This window comes from Oryza sativa, chromosome 7, assembly GCF_034140825.1.
Source record: "Oryza sativa Japonica Group chromosome 7, ASM3414082v1".
NCBI lineage: Eukaryota > Viridiplantae > Streptophyta > Magnoliopsida > Poales > Poaceae > Oryza > Oryza sativa.
Window position 1 is genome coordinate 1,047,162 of NC_089041.1, and position 27,998 is coordinate 1,075,159.

At 40.8% G+C, this 27,998-nt stretch overlaps 3 protein-coding genes across 3 annotated transcripts; 2 read left to right on the forward strand and 1 right to left on the reverse strand.

Moving 5' to 3' along the window:
- Nucleotides 1-9,365: 9,365 nt before the first annotated feature.
- Nucleotides 9,366-11,296, forward strand: LOC4342269 (myb family transcription factor EFM). The gene is made up of 5 exons (XM_015789166.3): nucleotides 9,366-9,688; nucleotides 9,780-9,934; nucleotides 10,025-10,415; nucleotides 10,561-10,637; nucleotides 10,770-11,296. Exons 1-5 carry the CDS (start codon nucleotides 9,478-9,480, stop codon nucleotides 11,001-11,003), a joined length of 1,068 nt encoding a protein of 355 aa, XP_015644652.1. The 5' UTR covers nucleotides 9,366-9,477; the 3' UTR covers nucleotides 11,004-11,296.
- Nucleotides 11,297-18,793: 7,497 nt separating this feature from the next.
- LOC4342270 (L-ascorbate oxidase homolog) lies at nucleotides 18,794-21,453 on the forward strand. Its single transcript, XM_015789325.3, has 4 exons — nucleotides 18,794-18,967; nucleotides 19,090-20,294; nucleotides 20,425-20,503; nucleotides 20,942-21,453. The coding sequence occupies exons 1-4, from the start codon at nucleotides 18,818-18,820 to the stop codon at nucleotides 21,143-21,145; spliced, it is 1,638 nt and encodes a 545-aa protein (XP_015644811.1). The 5' UTR covers nucleotides 18,794-18,817; the 3' UTR covers nucleotides 21,146-21,453.
- Nucleotides 21,454-24,464: 3,011 nt separating this feature from the next.
- LOC9266681 (uncharacterized) lies at nucleotides 24,465-27,233 on the reverse strand. Its single transcript, XM_015789326.3, has 3 exons — nucleotides 26,982-27,233; nucleotides 25,274-25,392; nucleotides 24,465-24,899 (listed from the first exon to the last, which is right to left on the reverse strand). The coding sequence occupies exons 1-3, from the start codon at nucleotides 27,180-27,182 to the stop codon at nucleotides 24,671-24,673; spliced, it is 549 nt and encodes a 182-aa protein (XP_015644812.1). The 5' UTR covers nucleotides 27,183-27,233; the 3' UTR covers nucleotides 24,465-24,670.
- Between the last annotated feature and the right edge of the window lie 765 nt (nucleotides 27,234-27,998).

Here is a 27,998-nt window from a genome sequence, read left to right on the forward strand (position 1 = left end):
AGGATGATGGAAAATTGTCTCACCTAGATACTCCTAAATTCCTATCGTCAATATTCCAACTAAAAGAAGGTTTTTTTTTTAAATCCAAACAAATTGCAACCACACGATATACATAGAGAGAAGGAAAGGGACGAGAGATTTCATGCAACCCCCCATCAATATCCCCAACAAACAAAGAGGTGGTTTGATTTGTTTGCTGAAACCAGCCCTACAAAATTTGACGTTACCAATATTTGGTAAAGCTGTAGTTGTGAAGTATATTTGGGTGTGCTGCTCATGTCAGAATTTTGTCATCTAGCTAGAATCATCAAATTTTGGTAGTGAGATCGGTTTAGGCAACATTTAGATTATCACTTCCTCCGTTCTAAAAATATAGATTCTATATTTTTAAGGTTAGCACGAGTATTAAAAAAGTATGTGAGAATGCTTAAAGAAATGGTGCGATTAGTTGAAAAAAAAAAGTAGGTGAAAGAGAATGGTTATGATTGGTTGAGAGGAGAAGATAGGTGGTGAAATAGCTTTATTTTGAGATAATGTACTGTGCTAAAAATAGCTATATTTTAAGATGGATGTAATACCTTATTACCTTGCATTCTTTTTAGATTACCTTGTCAATTTTCGGTAGGGTGAAAATTCGATAAGATCTATTTTAAAACATACCTAAACTCTAATTAGTGTGATAGAAGGTTATACAACTTACAACAGCAAAGGAAAAATAATTTGTAAATAAGCGAAACGGTATATTTGCAAACGAAAAAATAAGCGAAACGACATATTTGCAAACGAAAAATCATTTGTAAATAAAACTTTTTTATGCGTGTTCATAGCGATTAAAAAGCAAATGCTGAAAAATAAACTTCGATAAAAATATCTCAAAATCGGTTCCAAATTAAAGGTTGAAAATTTAAATTTTGGCTGACGAGTAGTTGAAAATGGAAGAGAGGAGAGTGAGAGAAGAACTGAAGAAGGTGAAAAAAAAGAAAAGAAAAGAAAAGAAAGAAAAAAACAGGGGGAATTATTGCATCCGATCCGGAGGCCGGCGCGATGCGGCGAACCGATCGATTCGTGGAGACGAGGCGAGGAGATGAGGTGAGTGTTTGCCGCGTCACGCTTCCACCCCCGACCGCGGCCACGTGTTCGGTGGGCCCCACCACCGCAGACGGCGTCCCTTCCCCTCGCCCTCCAACCGAATCTCTTATCTCAACTGTACGTCGTCTTCTACGTATCCATCCATTCATCCAATCTCTCGCTCAACACACACCGCATGCTTCTCTACCTGCAGTCTTTAACTCTGTAGGTTTTTATCTTTTCAAACCTCATCTTTTTTTTTTCTTATACTTATACTTATATTTATCAGCTAAAATTTAAAATGTTAACCTTAAATTTAGAGTTGATTTTAAGATTCTTTTTATCAAATTTTATTTTTCATATTTTACTTTTAGGTCGTTAAGAGCCCATATATAAAAATTTTATTTATAAATTATTTTTCGTTTGTAAATGGAGCCCTTAATGTATCATGTTGTTGGTTGCAGTCTTGCATGTCTTCTAGTCAATTAAGCAATGTATTTAGGTTTTACTTTTTTAGATTATTCGCCCGAATTATTAAAACGGGTTATTCGCTCTATGCTTAAATACAAAGTATGTTTCTTTTTTAAAATGAGACGAACGGTTAAATATTGGACATATAAATCTATAATTACACTTAAAATAAGACATAGGGATTATATTAGTAAGCTGATGAAAACGTCCTGCTTCTTGCTTGCTGGTGCTAAAATGCTCACTGCGCATGCTGTATGCTACTCCAACAACAGTTGTAATTAAAGGCACGCATGCACTAACAAATTACTATATTCCCAATCTACAGGATTCCAGAGATCGGCGGCCATGTCAATTAACCTTTATCTTTCAAAAAGAAAATGTTAATTAACACCTCGTTCAACGCGTGCAGTTAGCAGAGAGTAAGCATCGTGAGTTCGTGACATTGACTTTTTTGGTGTCAAAGTGCATATATCTTCACTCAAACGCACACGTATTGACGTATATACGTAGTACGGTGCCTAGCCGGCCACAATTAGCCAATTAAGTCTTCCTTATCATTTGGTTCATCACCACTACATTAATTAGACTTGGGCCATGTTTAGAAGATTAGCCCAGTGCTAATTTTGAGAGCTAATGTTTAGTCATGAATTGGTAGGCTAAATATTAATCTAGGGTGGTATGTTTGGATCCATAGGCTAATTCAAGGCTAAAAGGTGGAGAGAGAGAGTAGAAAGAGAGAGAAAGAGAGCTGCTTTTTGATGGTCCCCACACAAAATTAGCCCCATTAGCACCCCTTGGAGGGGCTAATGTTTTGAGGGGAGCTAACTCAAAATTAGCCCACCTGTTTGGATCCTTGAGGGCTAATTTGAGGCTAAAAGGTGATGGCTAAATATTAGCCCATGGAACCAAACAGGGCCTTGATGTGTGTGTATCATGATCCACTCAATCTTTTTTTAAGGAAATGATCCACTCATTAATTAAAAGAAAGGATTCCTAGGCCCTAGTAATTAACTTAGTTTTACATTTAAAAGAAGCTAAATCCTATAGTTTGCATTATTCTTGAAATGGAACATCTCGTGACTGATCGTATATGTGAATTATTATTCTAATTTATTAGTATAACTCTATATTGTGGAGGTGATCATAGAGTATTTCTTAGGTATTGTAGAAGAAATTGCATACATACTGCGGCCTACCTTAATAAGGTTTTACAACAAGGGGTGGATGGATAATAATCCTTAAAAAAATACAAATAACGCACTCTTTTTATTATACGAAAGCACATATATCCACGAGTGCATCATTTTAACATAAAAAGGTACTACTATCATAGGAGTATGAGCCTCAAAAAGTTCTTTTTTTCTAAACAAAACACTGAACCTTAATTACCACTTCCTCTATCCTAAGATAGAACCGAATATGACACATCTACTTTTCTAAATTTATACTACTAAAATTTTTCATCCGATCTTAGGTTATATATTTAGAATAAATGTAGTAGATGGAATCATGCACAGTAACTCCCACCACACCTATGGAAATACTCAATACGCTATCCTACTGTAAAAGACAATAGTGGTGGTTCTGCCACAGCCTACCACCACTACTTTTGCATTTTTTATAAATTAATCACTGATATTTTCTGATATTATATAATAATCTAATATACTATTTGTTTAAATCAAGTGAATAACATATATTAAGTATATATGAACATTCTACCCATAGCAAAGCATGAGTATTTTTCTAGTCTGCATATAAATGTAGAGCTGGATACCACTATTAGCGAGTCAACTTTTAGTGTGTCAACTTTTAGTGGTTGTGTTATGCAGTTGTTTTCATGGTGATTTTCGGCTATAGACCAAAATAGCTTGCTCAATGTTGAGATTGGATAGCCGCATAGCCAAACCAGGAGTTGGATTTGATGTTGGTTCACCCTATGATTAAAAAAGTATGTATATTTATTGTTGATCATAGGAGGGGGGATTAGGTTAAATTGTGCATGTACCAACAATTGTATGTTAATATATTAGACGAAAACATGTATCTGAGTAATTTTTTCACACGTTGGGACTACGAATAACTTGATTTAACTTATGTCAACTCATACGACTTATGCAAGTATGAGTATCTCGTAAGTTCTTGCAATACAAGAAAATGGGGTTGTACTTTTCTTTGTACAATGTGTACTATGACCAGAAATAATAAAAGCCAAGATATCTTATCTCATCGTACAGGGGAGATATCATTTATTCGCAACAAACTAGCTAGTGGGGTGCTCACTTGCGTATGGCATATATATAGAGCCTATCTACAAGATTGATGTGGTCACTAGCTTGATTATATATTCCATTTTATTTATGGCTATATGATATTTGAGTAATTAATAGATTAAAAAAATCAAGTGTTACACAGAAGGGGCACAAAAGTAGCTACAATCCTAGACCACAATGTTCCAACATCTTCCTTCAAACTTGTTTTTGTTTCAAGTGCTATTTTGCCTCTTGCATTGTATCATTGAGTTTGATATAAAACGACAATAGACATATCAAGCACGTTCTACTATATGTACTTATTTTCCACCGAATTGAAAAGGTATAAACAGATTATAGCTCAAACATAAAGAAAGAAATAGAGCTCATGACATATTTCTACATAGATGTCCGTAGAGTACTCTAGGACACTAGCTATCAGTTGAGTTTGAGCCATGCTTATATATCACTTGTGTCAGTATGTGCAAATTTTTTTCATAGAGAAGCTTATCTAAAAGAATACTCATACCAAAATAATCTCTTTAGCAAAATGATCGACCCACGCACTAAATACATAGAGAAAACATCCCGGCCTTCATGCACTTCAAAAAATAGATTTGGCATGATTCAAAAGGCTAAAACATCAAACCATGTGCCATCTTCTAAACAATATAGTACGGCCTACGGTCAACTTGAGAAAAACTGAAACGAAAAAAAAATAGAGGATAGTTGGATAAATTATTCTCAAAACTTGATAACTACTATCTCCGTCACAAAATAATGCAGCTGTGGGTATCCGAATCCAATGTTTGACTGTCCGTCTTATTTGAAAAATTTTAAAATAAATTAGCCGATCACACATAAAGTGCTATTCATATTCTATCATCTAATAATAATAAAATACTAATCATAAAATAACTTCAAATAAAATGAACGGTTAAACATGGGATATAAACAATGTAAAACTGTATTTATTTTGAGACGGAGGGAGTAGTACTCTTTTCGTAAAAAAAAGGAGGATGGGATGTGATGTTTTCTAGCACAAATTATCTAGAAATCTTGACTCTTAGGTATTTTTTTAAGGGACATGAGAATATTCTCTCCGTTTTAAAAAATAAAACTATTATTAAATCTGACATAAATTAGTATAATGAATCTGGATAGAAACCGTATTTAATTTTTTTTAGGAAGGGAGTACAGTATGTTCTATGATTTCTATCACGTAGGGTGACGAACCCTACATAAGCTAAGCTACACGTTGTGTATGATTAAATATGGTTGTTAAGTTGCTTTCCTATCAAAAAAACTAGACAGAAACGTGGCGAGCCGAGTGCGCGTAAGGTGTCCACTGAATCCGTGACGAAAATGCCCCTGTTTCTCCAAAAATCACAGGAAATTGCCACGGAATAGAATCTTTGCCACTAATCTCTTTTCTCCTGCCCATCGAATAGGTCCAAAAAAGCATCTTGTAAAATAATGGCAGGGCTCCTAGGGAATATTTCTCTTGCCCCCTCTCTCTTTCACCATATTAAAATACAGGAAAAAAAATCTTGGGAGAGTATTGGATTCAAGAAAAAGGCATCGGAATCTGAATCACCAGCCGTCCAAATTCACATGGCATATCCTCCAGGAATCCAATTTATTTTATTTGCCTATTGCTTCCTCATGGACTTTGTTTGGAATGAACACCAATGGATTGGAACAGCTAGTTTTCTTCCCTCCTTTTTTCCTTTTCTTCATAAAAGTATTACATTAGCTAGTATTTTATTTTTTTTTCAGAATTTAACGTTTTTATATCGTATCTTAAAATTTGATGGTATTTTAATTTTATAGAGTGTAACATAAATGGTCATTTTGCATTTTTAAATGGTAGCACAAATAAGTAGTGGGGATGACACCACCATACCATATAGCTATTCTACAGATGGACACAACTTTGCAAGTGACTAAATTTTAAAAGACAAATATATCTTCTAGATGGATATTCGAAACCCCGTGTATATGCCATGTTGAAATGATGTCACTGTTCCCAATAAGACAAATATCAAATGGCCAATTCTTATCTTCAAAGCGGCACCCAAAAATCTCATTCATGGTTTGTTGTTCGTGACTCGAATTTCTTTAATCATCAAGGTGGCATGGCATCTTCTTTGCAATTGATGTATAATTGGTATATTCTACTGAATGTTCTGAGAATACACTTTCTTTGATGAAGTGTGTGGTAGTTTATGATAAATATTTACAACCATGGGGATATGTACTTTTCATGTTGTTGATGAAAAACACGAGGCCTGGGAGATCTGCTTAACTCTAGTGCAGGTCCAAAGCTCGCCTTCGGGTGTGTTAGCGTGCCAATTGATTTGATCCTGTAATCAACAAGAAATAGAGAAAGAAACCGCGGTTAAATCCATAAATGATAGCCGATCGGCTAAGTGCCGATGACATATCATTCATCTTTGAGCCGATGTCATACGTGAATCGATCGGCGAATATAAATAGATAATAAAGAACTAAATCTACTCGATCGGCTGTAGATATTACCAATATATAGTTCTTATATCGATATATACTTAAATCAAGTGATTGGGATAGATTGGCCACCATGCGAGACAGTATAAATCACTTAGATCGAAATATATATTAATAACAGGACTATATATGTTTATAGCATAGCCGATCAGATAGATCTAGCATGTATCGGCTAATACTTCGATGCTACTCTATATCAGGATATTAAAACAGGTATAATAAACCAAACAGAAGCTTAATATACATAAATGCAATAATATCTTGACACAAGGGCAGATTTAACATGTCAATGAAGCATATAGAGCAAATATAGTTAAATCAGATAAGATCGGCTGAAACTCCGATGCTACCCTAATCGGCAACCAGAAGGCAGGCTAGAGATTGATATTCTAAGCACGACTTAATAGATCAAACTCAACTGATGCAGCATTAAGTATGAAAAGAAGAACAATATCTAGACAATCAAGCTGCTGGAAGTTTCATAGAGTGGTAGATATCTTATATAATCTGAGTCAACGTCAAAATCTAACCTAATTGGCTGCCTTCTTCGAGAGATGTTAGCCGGTTGTAGGTTAGATAGCGATATTGCCAGAGATTATGTAAGATATATGATAACCCGATGAATTACATAAACAAGATTAGAGTGTTATAAAGATGGAAGCACTAATCCCGAGAACGCAAGCCGTCATAACAAGTTTTACCTCTTGTTGAAGATCGAAACCGATGTAGCTCAACCCGAAAGCAAGAACTCGTCGAAATAAAACTAAAGCAAAAGGGTGGCGATGCGCCGAAATTGTATTGAACGTGTGTGTTACTTGATTACATGGGGTTCGGGATCTATTTATACCCGAAAATTACAAACAATGTTCATATCGGAAACGACTCTTATCTCTAACAAACTCTAAGATACCAAAAGTCTTTACGGCAGACTTTTGCCCAAGCATATCTCTAAGGAGATTACATAAAATATCCTAATTAATAGATACCATTGCCTTCTCAGGACTCTATCCATGTGCGGCAATCATCTTGAAGCACCTCAATTCAACCCGATGTCATACACCAAGTTGTATTGTCGGAATCGGCTGCATTGGCTTACCTAGTCCGACTCAGACTCAGCCGATCCTAATCGTAGCCGATCTGGACTCCAACCGATTCCTGTTCTGTTCCCAAATCGATCTCTGCCTTCGACTCCACTTTGATCTAATCTTCTTTTTCGATGCTGATATCACCAAATTTGGTCGTTAACACATGTGTGTTATTATAGTACTATATTGAAAACGGTATAAAGTTACATTATTCGGAATTTTAAGGCATGCTTCGTGATGGCGCTCGGTGGTGAATTGTGTGATTACATACCAAACAAGGCACACATCATTGAAGGCTAGCCTCTACTGGAAAGTACCTCTTGGTATCGTTCTCTAAGTTCTAGACATGAATACTAATTAATGTACACAACTAATCAAATGTGTGCGACACACATTTGTGAGTTGCAAAAAGCACAAAATAGTCTAGCAAATGTGACAAAATGAAAAATAGGCAACAAATCAAAGGAGAAGCATACAAATTTTACTACATATGGAAAATGCGACAAAAAGACAAACAAGTGACAAATCAAAGAAGTTTTACACAGTAGTATACCACAAGGGGTAAAAATGTTACACTAATCGAAATTTCGAGAAGTACAATGGGGCTCAGTGTTTAATTATGCAATCATGCACACTAGGCGAAGCACACAACATGAAAAGGCTAGCCTCTTGAAAGTACTTCTTGTATCACATTAGTTGTATGTTGAAGCCGATGTTTGTTAGGATGTTTGGTGCTATAAGTTGTAAACATGCATACTAACAAATGTACATGACTAAACCAATGTGTGTGGCACACATTTATGAGTTCTAGAAAGCACAAAAATGATCTAGCAAGTGCAACAAAAAGAAAAATAGGAGAAGCATACAAATTTCAATGAAGATGACAAATGCGACAAAAAGAAAAAAAAACAAGTGACAAATCAAAGGAGTTTTACACAGTAGTATATCGCAAGGGGTAAAAATGTTACGGTAATCAAAATTTCAAGAAGTACTTTGTGATGGGGTTTAGTGGTGAATTATGCAATCACACACACCGGGCAAATCACACAACATCAAAAGCTGACCTTTATCACATACTTGTATGTTGAAGCTGATGTTTGTTAGGATGTTTGGTGCTATAAGGTGTAAACAAGCATAGCAATATATGCACACAACTAAACCAATGTGCGCATCACACAATTTTGAATTCCAGAAAGCACAAAATGCTATAGCAAATGCGACAAAAAGATAGACAAGAAGTTAAACAAGCGACAAATCAAAGGAGAAGTGCACAAATGTCACTGCAGGTGCTCGACGAATTAAAGGCGTGTGCTGTTACCGAATCATTCGAAGCAAGCCAAAAAGAAAAAAATAATAATTATGTTATTTTGTACGCATATACGAACAACTCATCGCTTCAAAGAGAAGCAATCGAAAAGCGCAAGAATTAAAAACCGATATCTTCTAGATATCGGTTTTTAATAGCATCATATCCGTCCGTTCTATCCTACGCATATCTTTACCTCTAGCAATTAATCCGTCCCAAATCTGAATATCTTCAATCAATTTCTCGCCCACAGATTAATTACACCAGCCGAGTAGCCGACCCTCACCACGGAGATATTTCAGTTTCCATGTCACAACCCCATAAAACCATCAGAATTACAACATCTACATAAAAAAAACTAACTTTATAAATCAGTATCATTTTTCTTGACATATACATTATTTATGTACAATACATAACAATAACTTCATTGACACATAAACAAATGGAATGGGGCTAAAGAGAAATAGACGAAGAAATGAGGGGTGTTTTGACAAAAGTATCCCTCCTCCACTGCAAGTCTGCAATGAAGAGGTGACGTGAAAACTCGTCCTCGCCTTGGTTTTAAGCCCCCGAGATTCTCTCCTCATCTCTTCTCCTTCACATTTCTTCTATATATACCCAGTCTCCTCCCCTCGCCTTCCTTCCCTTCCCATCAATCCGTCCACAATCAAACCACTTCCATCTCTCAATTCTCAAGCACACACACAATCCAACAAGCTTCTCGAAGAATTCTCGATCGAGGTGGAGTGGTGGTGTATGCGCGATGGGGCTGGATGTGGGGGAAATCGGCGTCGGCGCGGCGGACCTGAGCCTGGATCTCAAGATGTTCGCCGCCAAGAGCTTCGGCCGCGTCAGGGGCAAGGACACCACCACCACCGCCATGGGTGACTGCATCCGGAGGCTCGAGGAGGAGATGGGCAAGATCGAGGTCTTCCGCCGCGAGCTCCCCCTCTGCGTCCGCCTCCTCGCCGACGGTAATAACTATTAAACAAAAAAAAAAGCCTCTTTCTTTTTTGTTTTGTTTTGTGGTGGCGAGTTGTTGATTTGGGCATGGCTTGCGTGCAGTGATTGATGTGATGAAGGAGGAGGTGGAGAAGAAGGGTGGTGATCGTAAGGAGGATGAGGAGGACGCCGCCGGCGACAAGAGCAACTGGATGAGCACCGCGCAGCTCTGGACTGGGAATTCCGGCGGCCCAGACGCCGCCGCCGCTGATCCAGAGGTGAGACTTCGTTTCGTTTGATTCTTCAATGGATGCTTTTTTGTTTGGTTGCGTGGATTTCGGTGGCTGAAATTTGGACGATCGTCGCAGAAGCAGGACAAGGTGAGGATCTCGTCGGAGGCGAAGTCCAACGGCGGCGCGTTTGTGGGCTCTGGCGCGCCGGCTTTCGCGCGGCCGAAGCAGAGCTTGATGAGGAAGGAGGACATGGCGTACGACGTCAGGATGCCGGATCTGTCGCTGCTCTCGCCGCCTGCTTCCGCCGCCGCCGCCGACGAAAGCCGCCGTCAGGTCGTGGGCTTCTCCCAGGCCGCGGCGAGGGCTGCCGCCATGGCGGCGTCTGGCCCCGCTCTCAGCCTCCAGCCCCAGCCTCAGCCGGCGGCGGCGCAGCAGCAGCAGCAGGCGAGGAAGACGAGGCGGTGCTGGTCGCCGGACCTCCACCGCAAGTTCGTCGCCGCCTTGCAGCAACTCGGTGGCCCTCAAGGTACACTTAATTAATTCATTAATTAATTGCCATTTCTAGAGCTAAGAGCACCTGCATCTGCATGTGGTGATTAATTACTTTGGAATTAGTAATTAGTTGCTCATGGTGATTGATTCCTGAATTGATTGATTGATTGATTGTGCAGTTGCCACTCCAAAGCAAATCAGGGAGCTGATGAAGGTGGATGGACTGACAAATGACGAGGTCAAAAGCCATCTTCAGGTGAGGAAAATTCACCACTGTTTTTTTTGTTTACCACAAGATTTTCTTCATCAATGTTCAGTAACAATCATGACTTCTCGCGACGGATTTGCGATGATACTGATGTCGATTTTTGCGATTCTGATTGCGCAGAAGTACCGCCTGCACAACCGGCCGAGAGTGCCAAGCTCAACAATTGTGAACCAACCGATTGTGCTCATGCAAGGGCTCTGTTACATTCCTCAAGAGCAAAGCAGCTCCCAGTCTGGATCCCCTGAGGGTCCTCTCCATTTCTCAGGCTCAGGCATGGCCGGTGGCGGCTCATCGGCGGCGACGGTCAGCTGCGAGGAGGAGGATGGCAGGTCTGAGAGCTATGGCTGGAAATGATCCAAGATGATGTTGCATCAGAAATTTTCATCACAGCTTTGGTGGGTTAGGTTAATTGCGGCGCGGCGATGAAAAATAATACCAGATCTTCAGGGAGGAGTTTGAGAGGAGAGACTAGTGTAGGTGTTTGTATACAGTGAGATCGAGCCTTGAGTGCTTGAGATGAAACTGATGGTGAGTTGGTTGTTGTCATGTATATCGAAAGAGATGATACTAGCTACAGTTTTGCGGCGAGTTTTGCCGGTTAAAGGATTCGGGCAGAGCTACAGTTTTCGCCCTGAGAATTTTACCCATATCGTGTTTCCAACCTCTCTTGAGTGATTTTCTTGATATCTTCCATTTCAATCAAGCATATTACTATAGTTCTGATAAGCTTGACATTGCTGTTCTTGCTGATTGAAGTATATGAAATGGACAGTGGTTTTAGGCCTATTTTAGCAAGAGCCAAGAGGGCATGTTTCTGGCTTCTGATGGCCATCAACATTCCAGCGGCATCAAGAGCCAGAACAAGGAAGAATAATAAAAATCTTTGGATTCTTGAATTGAAAAGGGGAAAAAAAAAACTTTGGATCCTCATCCTTTTTCTTGGGACTTGAGGTGGTCCTTACCCCTGAATGAATCCTGATCATAATAAGTTTCTTGTCCAGAACCGCAGCAGAGTCGTTTCATCCAACTGACCAGCCAAGCCATGACACCAACAACACCTCTGTCTTCCACATATATCCCAATCCTTTTCTTTTCACCACATATATCTGAAAATGTACATTTTTTAAAGATAACTGAAGTTTTCATTGAATCTAAACAATTACACACGTACATTTTTTTTAAGATAATTTAAGTTTTCATTGAATTTAAACAATTACACACGTACATTCTTTTAAGATAATTGAAGTTTTTATTGAATTTAGACAATTACATCAAGATAGTATAAATATACCTGCTGCAAAAAAAAAGTATGCGATCAGAGTAAACAAAAGGGAAAAGGAAAGAGAGAGAGAAAAAGATTAGCAGACACCAAGAATCTGATGCGGCGCCGGAAGAGGAGGCGACGGAGAGGATCACACACCAAGAATCTCTCATGAGCTGTAAAACCGCGAGACTGCATCTTTCTGACTCCGATTATTTCTCGACGAAACTGTGAGCATTCTTGGCATGCAAGTCTGCAGGTTTCTTCGCTAGTAGTAACATTCTTGTGATTTTAGTTATTGCCGTGAGGTTTTTCAGTTCCGAGAAGTCGCGTCACACATGACACATCTGAACTCATCTTCACCTCTCGTTTATGCATGCCTCTGCATGCAATCAAGCCAAAGTTTGCAGCTGCTAAATATTACTATAAATTTGTTCGTCCTTATCGGTTGAGTCAAACGAAGGGCAGGATGATCACCCATTCTTATCCGGAATCTATTGTATTCTGAGGCATTATTAGCATTCCTGATGCTTGCTTTGAACTTGTCCCCAGCCTTGACCTGTGCAAGCATGGCTTCACTTGCATTTTTATTTATGATCTTCATCCTTATGTTGGTCTCTGGTCGTGTCTTGTGTGTAACATACAAGTGTATCAAGATCGATATTTTACTGACAGTGACAGTTTTCATCAGTTTTGTGACTTCTTCAGAGGAGCTGAAATGAAATTAGTGTGTTTCAGGTAATGTTCAGTTAACAGTTCCATCATCTTCCTGCAGATGAATGCTGTAAAGTGTGTGCTACTTTGGGGTTTCATCTTGTGTGTTGAAAAGGAGAAAATTCATGCAAATGTACAGATATGAATTAACTGGAGCATATAAATCAGTTGGTTGCTGGTGTATCCAATGTTGAAAATGGGATTGTTCTTGGATGTGCTGGTGAATATTCGTGGATCTTTCTGTCTGTCACTCTCTGCAGAGTGGAGACAGCCCAATGTTCAACAACCAGAAGCTAGTTTCATCAATCAATCGGTATATTCTTGTTGGTGCTGACTCACTAATGGGGATGTTCTTCTTCTGCAGAAATTAAATTTTGTTTTTTTTTTGGTTTGATGTAGACCACCTGCACTGCATTAGCTGAACTTTTCAACACCCTCTACCATTTTATTCCTTATCTTGATGATGATGCTGCAGTTGTGCCACATGAATATAATTCTGGTTCAATTTGTCTCTCGCGTTCAAATCTTCAGGCTGACTTTACATGTACTTTTCAAATAAATTTTAAAAGTTTAGTCATTGCTGGGAGTAGAATTAGTCAATGTCAATCAGCAGAGTTGCAGAGTATCTCGTACACTTGTTTGCGTTCATTTTGAAAACTGGAAACATGAAACAAACTGAGTTCACAGTAGTAGATCAAAGTACAGAATTTATAAAAAGGGAAAAAAATGTGACACAAATATGTGAGATTTTTAGAGAGAAGGCCAGAGGCCCGGCTTTTGCGTGAAGGCCAAATACACAAATATGTGAGATGGGCCTTGGGCCACTTTGAAATGTGGGATTGAGAAAACACGGGAATAGGGAAAACTTATGAATATAATAATGTTCATACTCATTGGATTCCTAGGGATTTTAAAACACAAGAATGTTTCGAAACATTGTTTGATTAGCATACAGAGAAAATACAGGAATTCTATACACTTGAAGAGAAAAACTTGCTCTAGAATGATTCATTTCATAGGAATTTCAAAGAAAAACAATCCTTTGTTTCAAATGGCTTCATTGGATTATTTTTTTGTAGGATAAAATCCTCAAGAATTCCTATTGCTTTTCCTTAGTTTCAAAGGAGGCCTTCCTTATCTTGTCCTTGCAACCAACTGATACAAGCTGCAAGCAAGCTTTTCACATGAACGCTTGAGTTGTTGGGCCAGGCGCCCAGGCCAGCATTGGGCCGAAAAGAAAACCCAAACCTGCACGACCAGGTAAGCTATTATGCCCAAATCATGAAACTCCACCGATTTTATAGGACCTAATTTGCACGGTTCTGAACATTTAAGAGGCAAAGATTTCTAGTATTTAGGATAAGGTATGTCAAACAAACTCGGTGTAAAGTTGAGGGACGGCAGGTGAACTTATTCCAACTCTAAAGCCTATTATTGGATATTGGGCTTGACTGCTAGAAATTCGGAAAACTGAAGGAAACTCCCAGGAAGTTTCAGGCTTATAAAATCTTGATATCTCAGCAAGTTCAGACTGAAAACTTGAATTCCTTACCAGGTGATTGAAATCTGAATCTTGAAGGAGTTTCAAATGCTGGCTAGGTTGCCACTAGTTTCTTCTGGTATGAGTTTCTGCCGTTGTACTGAACTTGCCAGTATGAGTTTGGGCAGGCAGCGATGAGTTCCTAGAAATGATGGAAAAGTAAGCATGCAGAGTGCCGTCAGATGCAGTCCTCACCAACGGTCTCTACAAGGCAAAATGATGCAGAGGCATGCTTTGCTTGCTCCAACACTAATCATCATCAAACTAAGTTGAAGTATTATAATCTATGAGTAAGTTGCAGTAAACTAGACACATTTCTTTTGTGGATTTGAGGTTGGTAACTTGGGTTTACGAGGGCAGGATGGATCACGGATGGAGTATATTGGTATGGATCACGAGGCAAAATGGCTGCATGTGAGGGTTTACTCAAAAAGAAAGGAAGAGAGGTGCTGCCTGCCTCGTGATTCGTGCACGCAGAACAAGCAAACTCCAGCTGTTTGTGCTGCCGTCCACGCGGAAACGCAATTCGTGCCCCTGATTTCTCCCGCGGTTTCTGATGAGCAAGCACGCAAATACGCAATGCCGCTGTCTCAACTTTCAGGGCTCCTTAATTTGCGCATAATAATATATAAATTATAGAAATGGAACTTTTCTCCATTAAATTACTATACTGCTAGTACCACCGGGAGTACGTGGTTTAGTCACACTGTTTGAGGATATTAAGATTAGAAAGAGCTAGTAAGAGTATGAAAAAAAAGGGTTAGGTTTATCAACTTTTACTTTGTTTTCTGAATTAGTATATCGTTATATATTCTCTGGATGAGAATTTCAAATGTTTGGGAGTATTTAAAGAAAATCTATAAGCACATAGTCTTAGGGTAAGCATATTATTATCACATATTATTGATTTTATTATAAGTATAAATTAAATATTTTAAGAAATAAAAGCAACACAACAGTTGAAGATTTTTTTTAAGAAAACATGTTTTTTGAAGCATGAAACAAATGATTTGTTTTAATAATATGATTAATCCTTACAAACGCATTTAAAGTTCTATTTGGGAGAGTTTAATATTAGCAGTCGACTGGTAGGTAGTTTCTGACAATCTGAAAAAATCAAGTTCTTTTTCTGGATCCTATAGCTATATATTCTCAGAGTCTAAGTGAGAATATAGACTATTTTAAGAGCTGGAAATTCTTGAAAAAATTACAGCTCCTAGAATCTCCCAAACAGAGCCAAAGTTTACTCAGTACAGAACCATCGTTTGGATAGGCTTGCATATGCTTAAATTAATACGGTCTTGCATTACCAAGCTCGGGAACGTCAAAATTTTCACCAACTTCTTTTGTAACTCATCAGTTGATCAAGATTTTGTAGTAAAACCGTACATCGTTTGAAACCAAGAAAGCTGGCAACAAGCAGCTCCCCACTTGCGTCCTCTCGCAAAAAAATGTCGGTACCTTCACCCAAAAAAACGCAAGTCTCTGTAGCATTCATTAACTCTATTGTCCTCCTCCATCTAATTAAGCGGCACAAATTACGGCTTCTTTTGAACTCACCCAGCAAAACATTTGTAAAAAGTAATTTAAGCATCATCATCAGGCCAGGGCAGGCCAGATAATGCCATGGTAGGGTTATCCATTAATTATTCTAGGGTAATTAAGCAAAAAAAAGCAAGCTGCCTGCCTGCTACTCCTGTACTACTTCGACACGGTTCAACGGCCACATGCCTGCATGACAGCATGGTCAAAGGATTAGGATTTCCACTTATAACTAATCCTGCTCCACTAATCACCACGCGTATATTAATTAAAGCCATAAGACAATACTAATTGTCCTCCATTCTAGCCTTTGTCTGCAAAAGTGTAGTACGTACTAGTTGTAGTCATGCATGCCTGTGACAAATTAACAAACTGGCGACCATGTGCAAGCTTATTTTCTTATTTTCTGCTCTTCTCCCATGCAAGGTGACCAATTGGTTGGCTATTTTTCTGTATTACATTCTCTTGTCAACTAGACAATTAATTAGTTACTGCAATATTAATTACATGGATGCTTTCATAGGATACCTGCAAATAAATGTAACATACTCCTAGTATTAATAAGCACCACACATGGCACATTCCTTCTTAGAAAAAAGAAAGGAGTATCAGGGTATGTCTTTGTGGATAACTAATTGGGCAATTAGTTCATATCTGTAAAGTGTAAAATATACTATCATTATATAAGAGACACACATTCCTTTTAGAAAAGAAAAAAAAGCATGTGTATCAGGGGCTGGTTGTTGGATGACCAAAGTTCAGATCTTTAAAACCAGAATATTCTTGTCATTTTTCTTTTAAACAAGTGGGTTTTCACGGCCGTCTATACCTCCGTGAGGGAGGGACCACACACTCCTTTGTAAAGCCACGAATTCTACATTAGCTTTACATGAATTTCACATAAATTAAAATGATTTATTTTGTGTACAAAAAAGAAGAAAGATTCATGTGTTTTAAGCGAGCCAAATGCAAAACTAGTGCCAACACCAATGAGAAACTTCGATGCAAATGCAGTTAGCGTGACACACCATTTTCTATTAGAACCTGTTTGAGATAGCTAAAATTTATGCACAATCTAATTCTTTTATAGTTATTGGAGGGTACAAACAAATCAATTAATTATTAGAAAAATTAAAATGTTGCTTTAGAAAAGTGTTTCAAGGAAATTTTATATACTTTTAATTTTTACGAAACACACCGTGTAGTAAGTTAAGAATTGTTTTAAAATACCAGAATTAAAAAAAAAGAACAGGGCCTCAAGGCAAGGTAGTGGTGGATCATTATACATGTGCCCATCAAAAGAGTTACACATATGCATGTTAACTTGTTCCCTTCTTTTCTTTATCTTCTTGCCTTTAAATTTTCCCTCTTTTGACTGTTGTGCATACTTGTAAGCACCTTTTCATTTTGGTTGTCTTCCAAGCTAAGGGTCCTGTGAAAGAATTTAATTATTGTAGAGTACACAAGAGCCACTCCTACATAGGATCATCTAGAACTATCGCCCACTCGTAGAAGCAAAAGCCGAACAAAATGAAAAGAAAAGAAAGAAGAAGAAATAAAGAAATAAACAAAAGAAATAAAGAAAGAAAGAGGGTCGATGAAATTGCAGGCAGTTAATTACACTAGGTCTCGTGTTCGAACATGGTTGAAAACTTCTCCTCCCGCACACGTAAAATGAAGTGATTCATTAGTATATGATTAATTAAGTATTAGCTAGTTTTTTTAAAAAAGATTAATATAATTTTTAAAAACAACCTCTTATATTTTTTATAAAAAAATACATTGTTTAGCGGGTTCAGAAAATGTATGTGTGAAAAATGAGGAGGTAGAAATTGAAAATTTGCGCTGCCGAATGCACCTTTCTTTACTCCAAGTTAAAACGTTTTTGAAAAACCTGCTCTATCAATATATATGAGGCAAAACTTTTGCCCTCCCTTTTTTTTAAAAAAAACTTTTTCCAAACCGTACCATTCATCCATGCATTGTTCATGCCATTTGCTTAGGCCTTGTTTAGTTTCAAACTTTTTCTTCAAACTTTCAATTTTTTCATCACATCAAAACTTTCCTACATATGTAAACTTTCAACTTTTTCATTACATTATTCTAATTTCAATCAAATTTTCAATTTTAGCATGAACTAAACACACCCTTAGTTAAGATTACTTGGTACAATTACTACGGAATACGGATGGAGGAGTTGATTGATACGAGGCCAAGAATGGAGGTTCTTTTGGACAAAAAAATTCAGCTCTGTACTGCGACGTACACACGTGGCAAGTGCATTTCCTCCCGATTCACCTTCAGATTTTGTTCTCGTCGATTAATTTCCCTGGTAAATACGAAATGTTCATGGTCCGTGATGAAATGATGATACGGTCGAGCACATAATGCGCCCTGAAACTGTAATTGCAGTACAGAAAATGGGTAACATATTCTTGAATAATTTTGGCACAACCAAAAAAAAAAGCCGTCTTTTGTTCATTCTTGAACCGTAGGAATTGTTACAATTTTCATGTTCATGAACTTTTTTTGCAGAAACAAAAGAAACCCCTTTTTGTTAATTCCTCAACCGTAGGAATTGTTGTTACCATGTTCATGAAAATTCTTGGCAGAAAACAAATCCTCCTCCTTTAAATTCTTCAATAGCTGTACAGTATCTAGCACATTGAGATGTACGACAGCGTAATGCCGGATTCAACAAGCAAGTCAGCAGCAGCATCACTGCGTCACTGATCACTGTACTGGAGAGAGAGATGGCCAGAGAGAAAGATGGTAGCCATGGAGGAGAGGAGGAGACAGGCTGGGCCGCCATGTTCCTCGCGACCTTAATTTACTCCTCCAATGGCCGCCGCTGCTGCGAAACGCGGAGAATTCTCTTCCAATTTAAAGCGCCCCATCTGTCCATCTTCTCCACCACCACTAGCATTCTTCTTCTCCATCCATCCATCCATCCATCTACGCGTAGATTTTGCTTTTCTTTGCTTTGCTTTCCAGTTGTAATTTTGTGTACGAGTACAGCACAAGCTCAGCTCAGCTGCTTCAGCTATAAAAGCTTCTCACTCTCTCACACACACACTCTCTCTCTCTGCTAGCTCAGCTCTAGATCCAGCAATGGCGCCTCCTCCGGCTGCAGCTGCGGCGTTGGCGGCGTGCATTCTCGCCGTCGCCGCCACCCTCGCCGGCGCCGACGACCCCTACCGCTTCTTCACCTGGAACGTCACCTACGGCAGCATCAACCCTCTCGGCTCCACCCCGCAGCAGGTGACTGACAACGCCACTAGATGTTCTTCTTCTTCTTCTTGCAAATGCAGATGCAGTTCTTGAATTCTGTCATTCTCTCTCTCTGATAATTGATTTGGTTGCTTGGTTGAATCGAATCGAAGGGCATCTTGATCAATGGCCAGTTTCCTGGGCCGCGAATCGACTGCGTGACGAACGACAACATCATCGTGAACGTGTTCAACAACCTGGACGAGCCGTTCCTCCTGACATGGAATGGCATCAAGCAGCGCAAGAACTCGTGGCAGGACGGCGTGCTGGGCACCAACTGCCCAATCCCCCCTGGCGCCAACTACACCTACAAGTTCCAGGCCAAGGACCAGATCGGCACCTTCGTCTACTTCCCCTCCGTCGCCATGCACCGCGCCGCCGGCGGCTTCGGCGCGCTCAACGTCTACCAGCGCCCGGCCATCCCCGTCCCGTACCCGCCGCCCGCCGGCGACTTCACGCTCCTCGTCGGCGACTGGTACAAGGCCGGGCATAAGCAGCTGAGGCAGGCGCTCGACGCCGGCGGCGGTGGCGCGCTCCCGCCGCCCGACGCGCTGCTCATCAATGGCATGCCGTCGGCGGCGGCGTTCGTCGGCGACCAGGGGAGGACGTACCTGTTCAGGGTGTCCAATGTCGGGGTGAAGACGTCCGTCAATGTCAGGATCCAGGGGCACTCGCTGAGGTTGGTGGAGGTGGAGGGGACGCACCCGGTGCAGAACGTGTACGACTCGCTCGACGTCCATGTCGGCCAGTCGGTGGCGTTCCTCGTCACGCTCGACAAGGCGGCGCAGGACTACGCCGTCGTGGCGTCCGCGCGGTTCAGCCCGGGCGCGTCGCCGCTGATGGCGACGGGGACGCTGCACTACAGCAGCGCCGTGTCCAGGGCGCCCGGCCCGCTCCCGGCGCCGCCGCCGGAGCAGGCGGAGTGGTCGATGAACCAGGCGAGGTCGTTCCGGTGGAACCTGACGGCGAGCGCGGCGAGGCCCAACCCGCAGGGGTCGTTCCACTACGGCACCATCGCGACGTCGAGGACGCTGGTGCTCGCCAACTCCGCGCCGGTGCTCGCCGGGCAGCGCCGGTACGCCGTCAACGGCGTGTCGTTCGTCGTCCCCGACACGCCGCTCAAGCTCGTGGACAACTACAACATCGCCAATGTCATCGGCTGGGACAGCGTCCCGGCGAGGCCCGACGGCGCGGCGCCGCGGTCGGGGACGCCGGTGGTGAGGCTCAACCTGCACGAGTTCATCGAGGTGGTGTTCCAGAACACGGAGAACGAGCTGCAGTCTTGGCATCTCGATGGATATGACTTCTGGGTTGTTGGGTAAGCTACATTCCCATCAACCACTGAAACTTTCAGATTTTCAGTTGCATCAATTCTCAGATGAACATCAACATGAGAAAGATCTGTTCATTCACCTTTGATGATTTCTTTCTCTGATAAATGGATTCAGGTATGGCAATGGTCAGTGGACTGAGAATCAGCGGACAACCTACAACTTGGTTGATGCGCAAGCGAGGCATACAGTTCAGGTATGTGTTGACATACTCGTAATGAATCTGAACTTCTGAAGAACAGTTAATTCAGAAAGCATGCTTTGGCTTTGTTATAAAAGCTGGGCCACATGGGTGGTCTGTTATCTAAAAAAAAAGAAATTCTGAAATCTGAAAATTCCTAATGGATTTGAATAACAATTAACTCTGAAGTCTGAACATTCCTAATCAATTTGAAGAACAATTAATTCTGAATCTGAACATTCCTAATCAATTTGAAGAACACTTAGCTCTGAAGTCTGAATTCTGAACATTCCTAACCAATTTGAAGAACAATTAACTCCTTAGTCTGAATTCTGAACATTCCTAACCAATTTGAAGAAGAGTTAATTCTGAAGTCTGAACATTCCAATGCATTTGAAGAACAGTTAACTCTGAAGTCTGAATTCTGAACATTGACGATGTTCGTTTCATCAGGTTTACCCGAATGGATGGTCGGCAATCTTGGTGTCATTGGACAACCAGGGGATGTGGAACCTGAGGTCGGCGAACTGGGACCGGCAATACCTCGGCCAGCAGCTGTACATGAGAGTGTGGACGCCGCAGCAGAGCTTCTCCAATGAGTACAGTATCCCGACCAACGCCATACTCTGCGGTAGAGCTGCCGGCCTTGGACACTGAGGAAGATGATGAAGAAGAAATTCAGAGTTGCATAGTTCGATCCATCCTTCGTCGTTTGGTATATGTCTAGTAGAATAAGTCATACTACTACTACTATAGGTGAAAGTGAAGATGAGAATTCAGAATTACGATTTCGGATATATGTTTGTTGTAGCTAAAACTGATGTGCTATTCTTTGATCATATGTCAGTGTTTTTCTCTTGAGTTTGTAGCCTGTGGACAAGGCCTCAGGCTTAATGGTGCAGAGTGCTCTGTTTCTGATGCCGCATCAATCTATTATTATGCTATTCAGTGATGTTTTTACGACAGTATCAGCAGCAACTATTGTGCCTTACTACATGGGTAAAAAAAACCATTATAGATTCAGTATACTATTTCAAACTCAATCACATGAATCGAGCGAGCGCTTGGGCAAAACTGATGCAAATTTTGGTAGAAAGGACACTGGAGAGGGGAATAGTTTCTGCTAGCTACACTGAAGAGGGGAATAGTTTCTGCTAGCTTCTGATTTCTGAACTGACGCTGATGGCTCCTTCTCCTTGACTTTGTTCTGTGAATCCCTTCTCCCATACCATATTGCCAGTGTAGAGAAGAGCCATATTCAAATGTTCAGTTCAGAAATAAAAGATTCTTTACAACTAAATTACATAGTAGGAGCAATCACTAACGATCTATAGAACTATCTGCAGCAACAAGAGCTTCATATAATGAGAAGTTGCAAGCTTCTCACTGAAACTGGACCATGTAAGTCATAAAAGGAATAAAACAGACAATAGGGAAAAATTGAACACCCATGGATTCACAATTCAGGATAAAACAATGGACCAAAGTTCAGAATAATTTAAGTTCCATGCATGTTGCGTTAAGCATGACCTGAATATGAAGCCAAGATCACAACGAATTAAAAATAAACACAATTCAACACGATGACTGAACACCTTAATGGCATCAACTAGGCAAGAAGAAACTCCTGCAGACTAATCATGAATTATCCAGGTGAAGCCACTCTCATTAAGTGGCTCGTTAGAAGATACTGAGAAGAGCTGGCTATGGTTGTCTGCTACCTCCTGCAAGATCTACAAATACACACAACGAGTAAAAACTTAGGAGGACAACGATGATATAGCTCAAGATAAATGTACAGACAGATCAATAAGTACCTAGGTTAACTAGAGCTACTTCGGTGTGCGCTCACAATGGGCAATAAAGAAGACCATAGAATGTTGTCTTAACAAATTAAACAGCAGGTGCTTCGATGACACCATTAATTCCATCCGATCCCATGATCCAAATACATATATACCCAATGCACATTTTTCTCGAGCAAACTGAAAATTGGTGTACTTGTAGCCTTATAGGATTCATTTCTAAATATATAACATTATTGACTTTTAAACATGTGTTTGGTCATTCGTCTTATTAAAAATATCTAAATATCATTTATTTTGTTATGACATATTCTTCGTCTCAGTTGGCAGAGCCAGAAAGATTTTTTTAGTCTGAGCAAACTTCAATATAACAGTATTTACTGTACAAATTTCATCGTCAATTTACTCATCAATATTAAAATTTTGTGGAGTTTTCACAGGCGAGCCTGGGTGGCTGCCTGGGCTAGCCGGGCGGTGGCTCCACCACAGCTTCGTCTTATTAAAAAAAATTCTAAATATCGTTTATTTGGTTGTGTTATCATCAAAGGTATTTTAAACATAGCCTATATTCTTACGTATTTGCATAAAATTTTTGAATAGAATAAATAGGCAAAGCATATGTTCAAAAGCTAACAGCGCCATATTTAAATACGGGTAGTATCTTATGCGATTATATAGAACAAGATGAGATACCTGGTGTACAGAAGCTCATGTATGGGAAGATGGTGTAGAATCTACCACCCTCCGCTACCTTCTTCACCTGCTCCGATTTGAGCTCGATCATGAACACGCCAAGATTTGCTCTGTTCAACGCTGCCATCTCCGATTTCGATTTCTTGAATTTCTCATCAGGACATTCTTCAGTTTCTTCGATGAAAATCTCAACGAAAATGGCGGCATGTGCTCCGTCGGCGAGGAAGCCAATCAGGTCTACATCGGCGCGGCCATGGCGGAGTGCGGGGAAGAGCTTCTTCAGGCCGATGACCCTTTGTTTGGTTCTCTAGCTTCTTCTCTCTTCCTGATTGAGGAGAGAAAATGGTGATAAGCACCTTTGAGATAAGATAAGAAACCTGTACTAGTTCCGGAAGTGTCTTCTTTATGGGGGATTTGATTTCAATTCATTAGCGGATCATGTATCCATCTATCGTTACCCATATAATATAATTTTTTTTGTTCATCATGTTTACTACTTGATGCTTATCTAAAAATAATATTTTTTTATGCTTATCAGATTGGTGGTTTGTGCCCGTGAGGTAATTAAGGAGGTAGATCATGGTTGGGCATGGTCTTCTCTTGTGCATTTGAGTTTTCTGCAACTGCTCTTATCCTATTTGATCTATTTTACATGTTTGATCTCATTTTCAAGAACTCGATCCATTGATTTAAGCCAGGACTTGTAATGATATTTTGTTTGATAGACTAGTAGGTTCTGCAAGAGGGTTCAAACGGAGCAGTTGTCAAAAATTGGTTTTGTTTTTAGATGTAACTCGTCCTTTCTGGATCGATAAGGCTTGTCAGTTTGATTGCTGATACATAATCACTAATCTGTAATTTTTTTTGATTTATCTTGCATTCTCTCTCTCTTTCCTGTTGTGTAATCACTAATCTGTAATTTTTTTTGATTTATTGTGCCGCAGCTGGCACAGGCACGAACATACCCGCCGCTTGCCCGAGTGCTCGTCGGCCCTCGGTCTCATCGTACAAGCCTCCATCCATCTGCTCCGGCCGTTTCCCTCACTGCCGAGGAACAACCCATAAGATTCAGACTGGGTGATACAGGGTAGACATGTCATAATGTGATATAAGGTAGATCTTGATCCTGCAAAACAAATCCAACGGCTAAGATTCGTCCATGTCATCACGAGTTAAAATTTAACTCCATTAAAATTTTAACTTCTGAGTAAATCTGCGAGTTAAATTTTAACTCCGATGATGCGGCTGCCGAGGATCCCATGAGGAGGCGGCCGGAAATTACAGATCAGGTTGGCATTAATTCTCACTTCTCGAAGATAATACATATTGCTGCATAGCACGAACAACTTCTTGTCCATGTTTTTCTCAACTTGTAATCTGTAAAATTTCTCAATCCTAATAAAATTTGGTCAGCCTATATTTCTTTGGCTGATCCGGCAAAACAACCATTAACAGGCCATTGTATGGAATTTTTCACATGGACAAGGGGCCAACTGGATAAGTTCTTCATTCAGTTTAGCTAGTCAACTAGTACGAGAAGAAGGCACAGTAAATATTCATATAAATAAAATTACAATACCAGTCACTCTACTACATGTTCTTTACTGACTTAACTAATAAATACGACCAACTCTACCACGCATATTGCAGCAAAGATTACCCTCCATCAAGAGTGCCATCGACATCACTCATCAGCATTATTAGATTTCCCAGAGTTAAGTTTAGAAACACGCTTCCAAGCCTGAAGCTTTTTCATGCTGCCACCAGGAAATGTGGGGTCGCCAAGGCTTCGATATTGTCTTGACATCAGCCAAAGAGATATCGCAGTTGCTACTGCTACAACATAGAACTCATTCCGTGGATCAATCTCGATCCTTGCATTACCCAATGCCTTGATCTTCTTGACTGCCAGCCTACACAAGATTAGAAAAAGAAAAAAGCAATTGCATCGCATGGTTAGCTTTATTACCATGCATGTTAAGTAGTAGGGACCCTAATTAGTATCACGCTAATTGTATCAATGGTAGAATAAAAGAGCTAAGCATTCTAAATCGAAGACATTGAGACCTCATATCCGTTCTTGTAAAAAGAAAATACTAGTAGTAGTAATTAGCATAGCGGGGCAAGCACGAAGATCAGATCGGTTTTAAGACTAGCTAGCAACAACCTAAGTGCATAAAGCAGAAGCACGGTTCGTTGAGCAATATGAAGCACAATGTGCATAAATATTGCATAGGTTACAAGGAAGTGTGTTGTTAATTACATCCTATATATATCCTTAACTCACCTTGCTGATTCCATAAGCTTAAAACCATTAGCATTCCTTTCCATGGAGAAGAACCTCTTCTGCCCTGCCCACTTCACACCCTCGGTTGCTTCAGAGATGACGAGGAATTGTCGCGGTCCCTGCCAGCAAGTGCACTCTGGTCAATACTGCTAAGGGTAACACGTAATCATAGCAAACAGAGCTTGATTGTTACACAAAATTATTTACTTAAACCCAATCATCAGAAGAAATAAAAATTGCGGAGCCAGCATACGCATCACAGGACTATCTTAGCAGCCAGCCTTACTGAATTAAATATAGAGTAAATTGTATACCGGGACAGATTTAGTTACCAAATTTTCACTTTGTTCAAGGGCATAACCAATTTTTTCACTTTGGGCTAGAGTTTCTTTCCTTCTGTTGCACATTGTGCCACCTTTCCCACCACCCGGCTGGGCACTGCCTGCACATCCTACCATCGCCGACACCATGAAGCTGTTGCTGCTGCCGCAAGGTGTGAAGAGCAACAGCACAGGTGAAGGAAGAGGAAGCAAGGAGCAAAGTTCTAGGAGGAAGCAGATGGAGTTTGATCGGTTGTGCACAGATGGACCTCACCTGCTCACCATGGGCACATTCCTCATTGAGTTGTCATTGCGTCTAGACTCTAGACTAGAGGATGAGAACACATGGCCTGGATATAGCTGCGGTGGTGAGGAGCTAGGAGCGGACAAGAAAGATTGAGGAGGTCTAAACTGAAACAAAAGCCATGTCCCTTAGCCCAAAGTGAAAATATTGGTTGTACCCTAGTCTAAAGTGAAACTTTGGTAATAATACCGAGCCCAAGTTGCAATTTACTCTTAAATATATCATGATGCCACAACAAAAGTGTTGCTTCTATCTATCTTTCCTACCTCAACCTATGTTATAGAAAATATTGAAAAAAACACTAGTTTAGTCCCGATTCCCAATACACTAATAGAGAAACTGAGAAAAACAGCAAGGGAAGAGAAAAATGAATTGAACCGATTTGTGGACTGTGGTCTCTAGCAATGATCCAAAAGCTTTCATAATTAGACTGATGAAAATTTTTAAGTATGTACCGATAGAAGTTACATTAGCAGCCCAAAATATAGTGCTTCCAGGTAACATCCATTTGGAAATCAAGGGGAAAATGGGTTGAAGGGTGTTACGCCACCTGCCTAAATTATTAGGTGGCACGCAATGGAAGCTAGAGCTCCACAGAATACCACTACAGCCCCTAGAAAACATGTGCTGCGTTGCCAGGTTCCTCCAATCTAGTTGTGTATACGCAGAAGCACTTGGAATGGAGTGAATAATAGAACATCATTTCATTGTTTCTAGAGATCTTGTTAAAGCAGCAGGAGATCTGCCATAGACTAGCAAAGTTCCACTGTAGACAAAGCTCGCAATCAATTTGTAGTCGGATTGATCATAAACCCTATTCTTCTGAAATCAAAAGCTCAAACGAAACACCTACACGAAATTAACCTCATATTGATCATAAAACCCTACTCTGGAATCAAAAGAAACACCTACACGAAATTAGTAACATTTTTCGACCGGGCGGCCGTACAAGAAACTAACCTAGCAAGCGAACCAAGCATCAGAAATTTATCCTACGTTTTAGATAGATAGATAGATAGATATATATAATAATTTTTTTTAAAAAAAGAAAAGGTGCGAGGGGAGCAAGCGAATCGAAGAAGACCTGGAGGAGGCGGCGAGTGGGCGCAGCTGCAGCGGCGGCGGCTACAGACATGTGCGGCATCGCGGCGGGGCGGAGGGAGGGCAGTGGCGGCGCCTGGTCGATGATCTCCGGCCGGCGGCGGCACACCCCCGCTGGAGCAGAACAGGATCCGGAGGCGGAGCGGCGGAATACCCTCGCCAAAGCCGATCGCATCATCGCCATCACCTCCCTCCTCCTCCTCCTCAACCCTCTTCCTTCTTTTTCTTTTCCTTTTTTTTTCTTCTCTCTCGATCTTACTTACGACTAGATAGGGTTGCCGTTCCCTCTCCGACTCGGTAAGTCTAACCACGCGGCCTTCCGTATTTGAAACTCTAATCCATGCCAATTGCCAAAATTAGAATCGGACTTTTCAACTACTCCTGCAGTATATACTATTACCGAAAGAAAAATAAAATCAACTCTGCTGGAGTAGCTCATAGTAACAGACACCTTATTAACGGTTGCGGTTTGTATTAACCTAAAGGCACCGTCATAATACATGATATTATAATAAAGCATAATACCAGGCGATGTCGTTCCGGTGGAACCTGACGGCGAGCGCGGCGAGGCCCAACCCGCAGGGGTCGTTCCACTACGGCACCATCGCGACGTCGAGGACGCTGATGCTCGCCAGCTCCGCGCCGGTACGCCGTCAGCGGCGTGTCGTTCGTCGTCCCCGACACGCCGCTCAAGCTCGTGGACAACTACAACATCGCCAATGTCATCGGCTGGGACAGCGTCCCGGCGCGGCGCCGCGGTCGGGGACGCCGGTGGTGAGGCTCAGCCTGCACGAGTTCATCGAGGTGGTGTTCCAGAACACGGAGAACGAGCTGCAGTCTTGGCATCTCGATGGATATGACTTCTGGGTTGTTGGGTAAGAATATAAGCTACTCCCTCCGTTACAACGCCGCGCGGTGGAAGAGGCGGTAGCGGAGGAGGAAGAAGCGGTCGGTGACGAGGCGGCGCCAAGGCTTGCATACGAGGGACGCGCGGACGAGG

Coding starts and splice junctions, on each gene's coding strand:
- LOC9266681 (XM_015789326.3), bottom strand. CDS start 27,182: ATGGCGATGATGCGATCGGCTTTGGCGAGGGTATTCCGCCGCTCCGCC. Junction 25,393..26,981: donor CCACTCGCCGCCTCCTCCAG/GTCTTCTTCGAT, acceptor ACTTGCTGGCAG/GGACCGCGACAATTCCTCGT. Junction 24,900..25,273: donor AAGCTTATGGAATCAGCAAG/GTGAGTTAAGGA, acceptor AATCTTGTGTAG/GCTGGCAGTCAAGAAGATCA.
- LOC4342270 (XM_015789325.3), top strand. CDS start 18,818: ATGGCGCCTCCTCCGGCTGCAGCTGCGGCGTTGGCGGCGTGCATTCTC. Junction 20,295..20,424: donor TATGACTTCTGGGTTGTTGG/GTAAGCTACATT, acceptor AAATGGATTCAG/GTATGGCAATGGTCAGTGGA. Junction 20,504..20,941: donor AAGCGAGGCATACAGTTCAG/GTATGTGTTGAC, acceptor TCGTTTCATCAG/GTTTACCCGAATGGATGGTC.
- LOC4342269 (XM_015789166.3), top strand. CDS start 9,478: ATGGGGCTGGATGTGGGGGAAATCGGCGTCGGCGCGGCGGACCTGAGC. Junction 9,689..9,779: donor CGTCCGCCTCCTCGCCGACG/GTAATAACTATT, acceptor GCTTGCGTGCAG/TGATTGATGTGATGAAGGAG. Junction 10,638..10,769: donor AGGTCAAAAGCCATCTTCAG/GTGAGGAAAATT, acceptor CTGATTGCGCAG/AAGTACCGCCTGCACAACCG.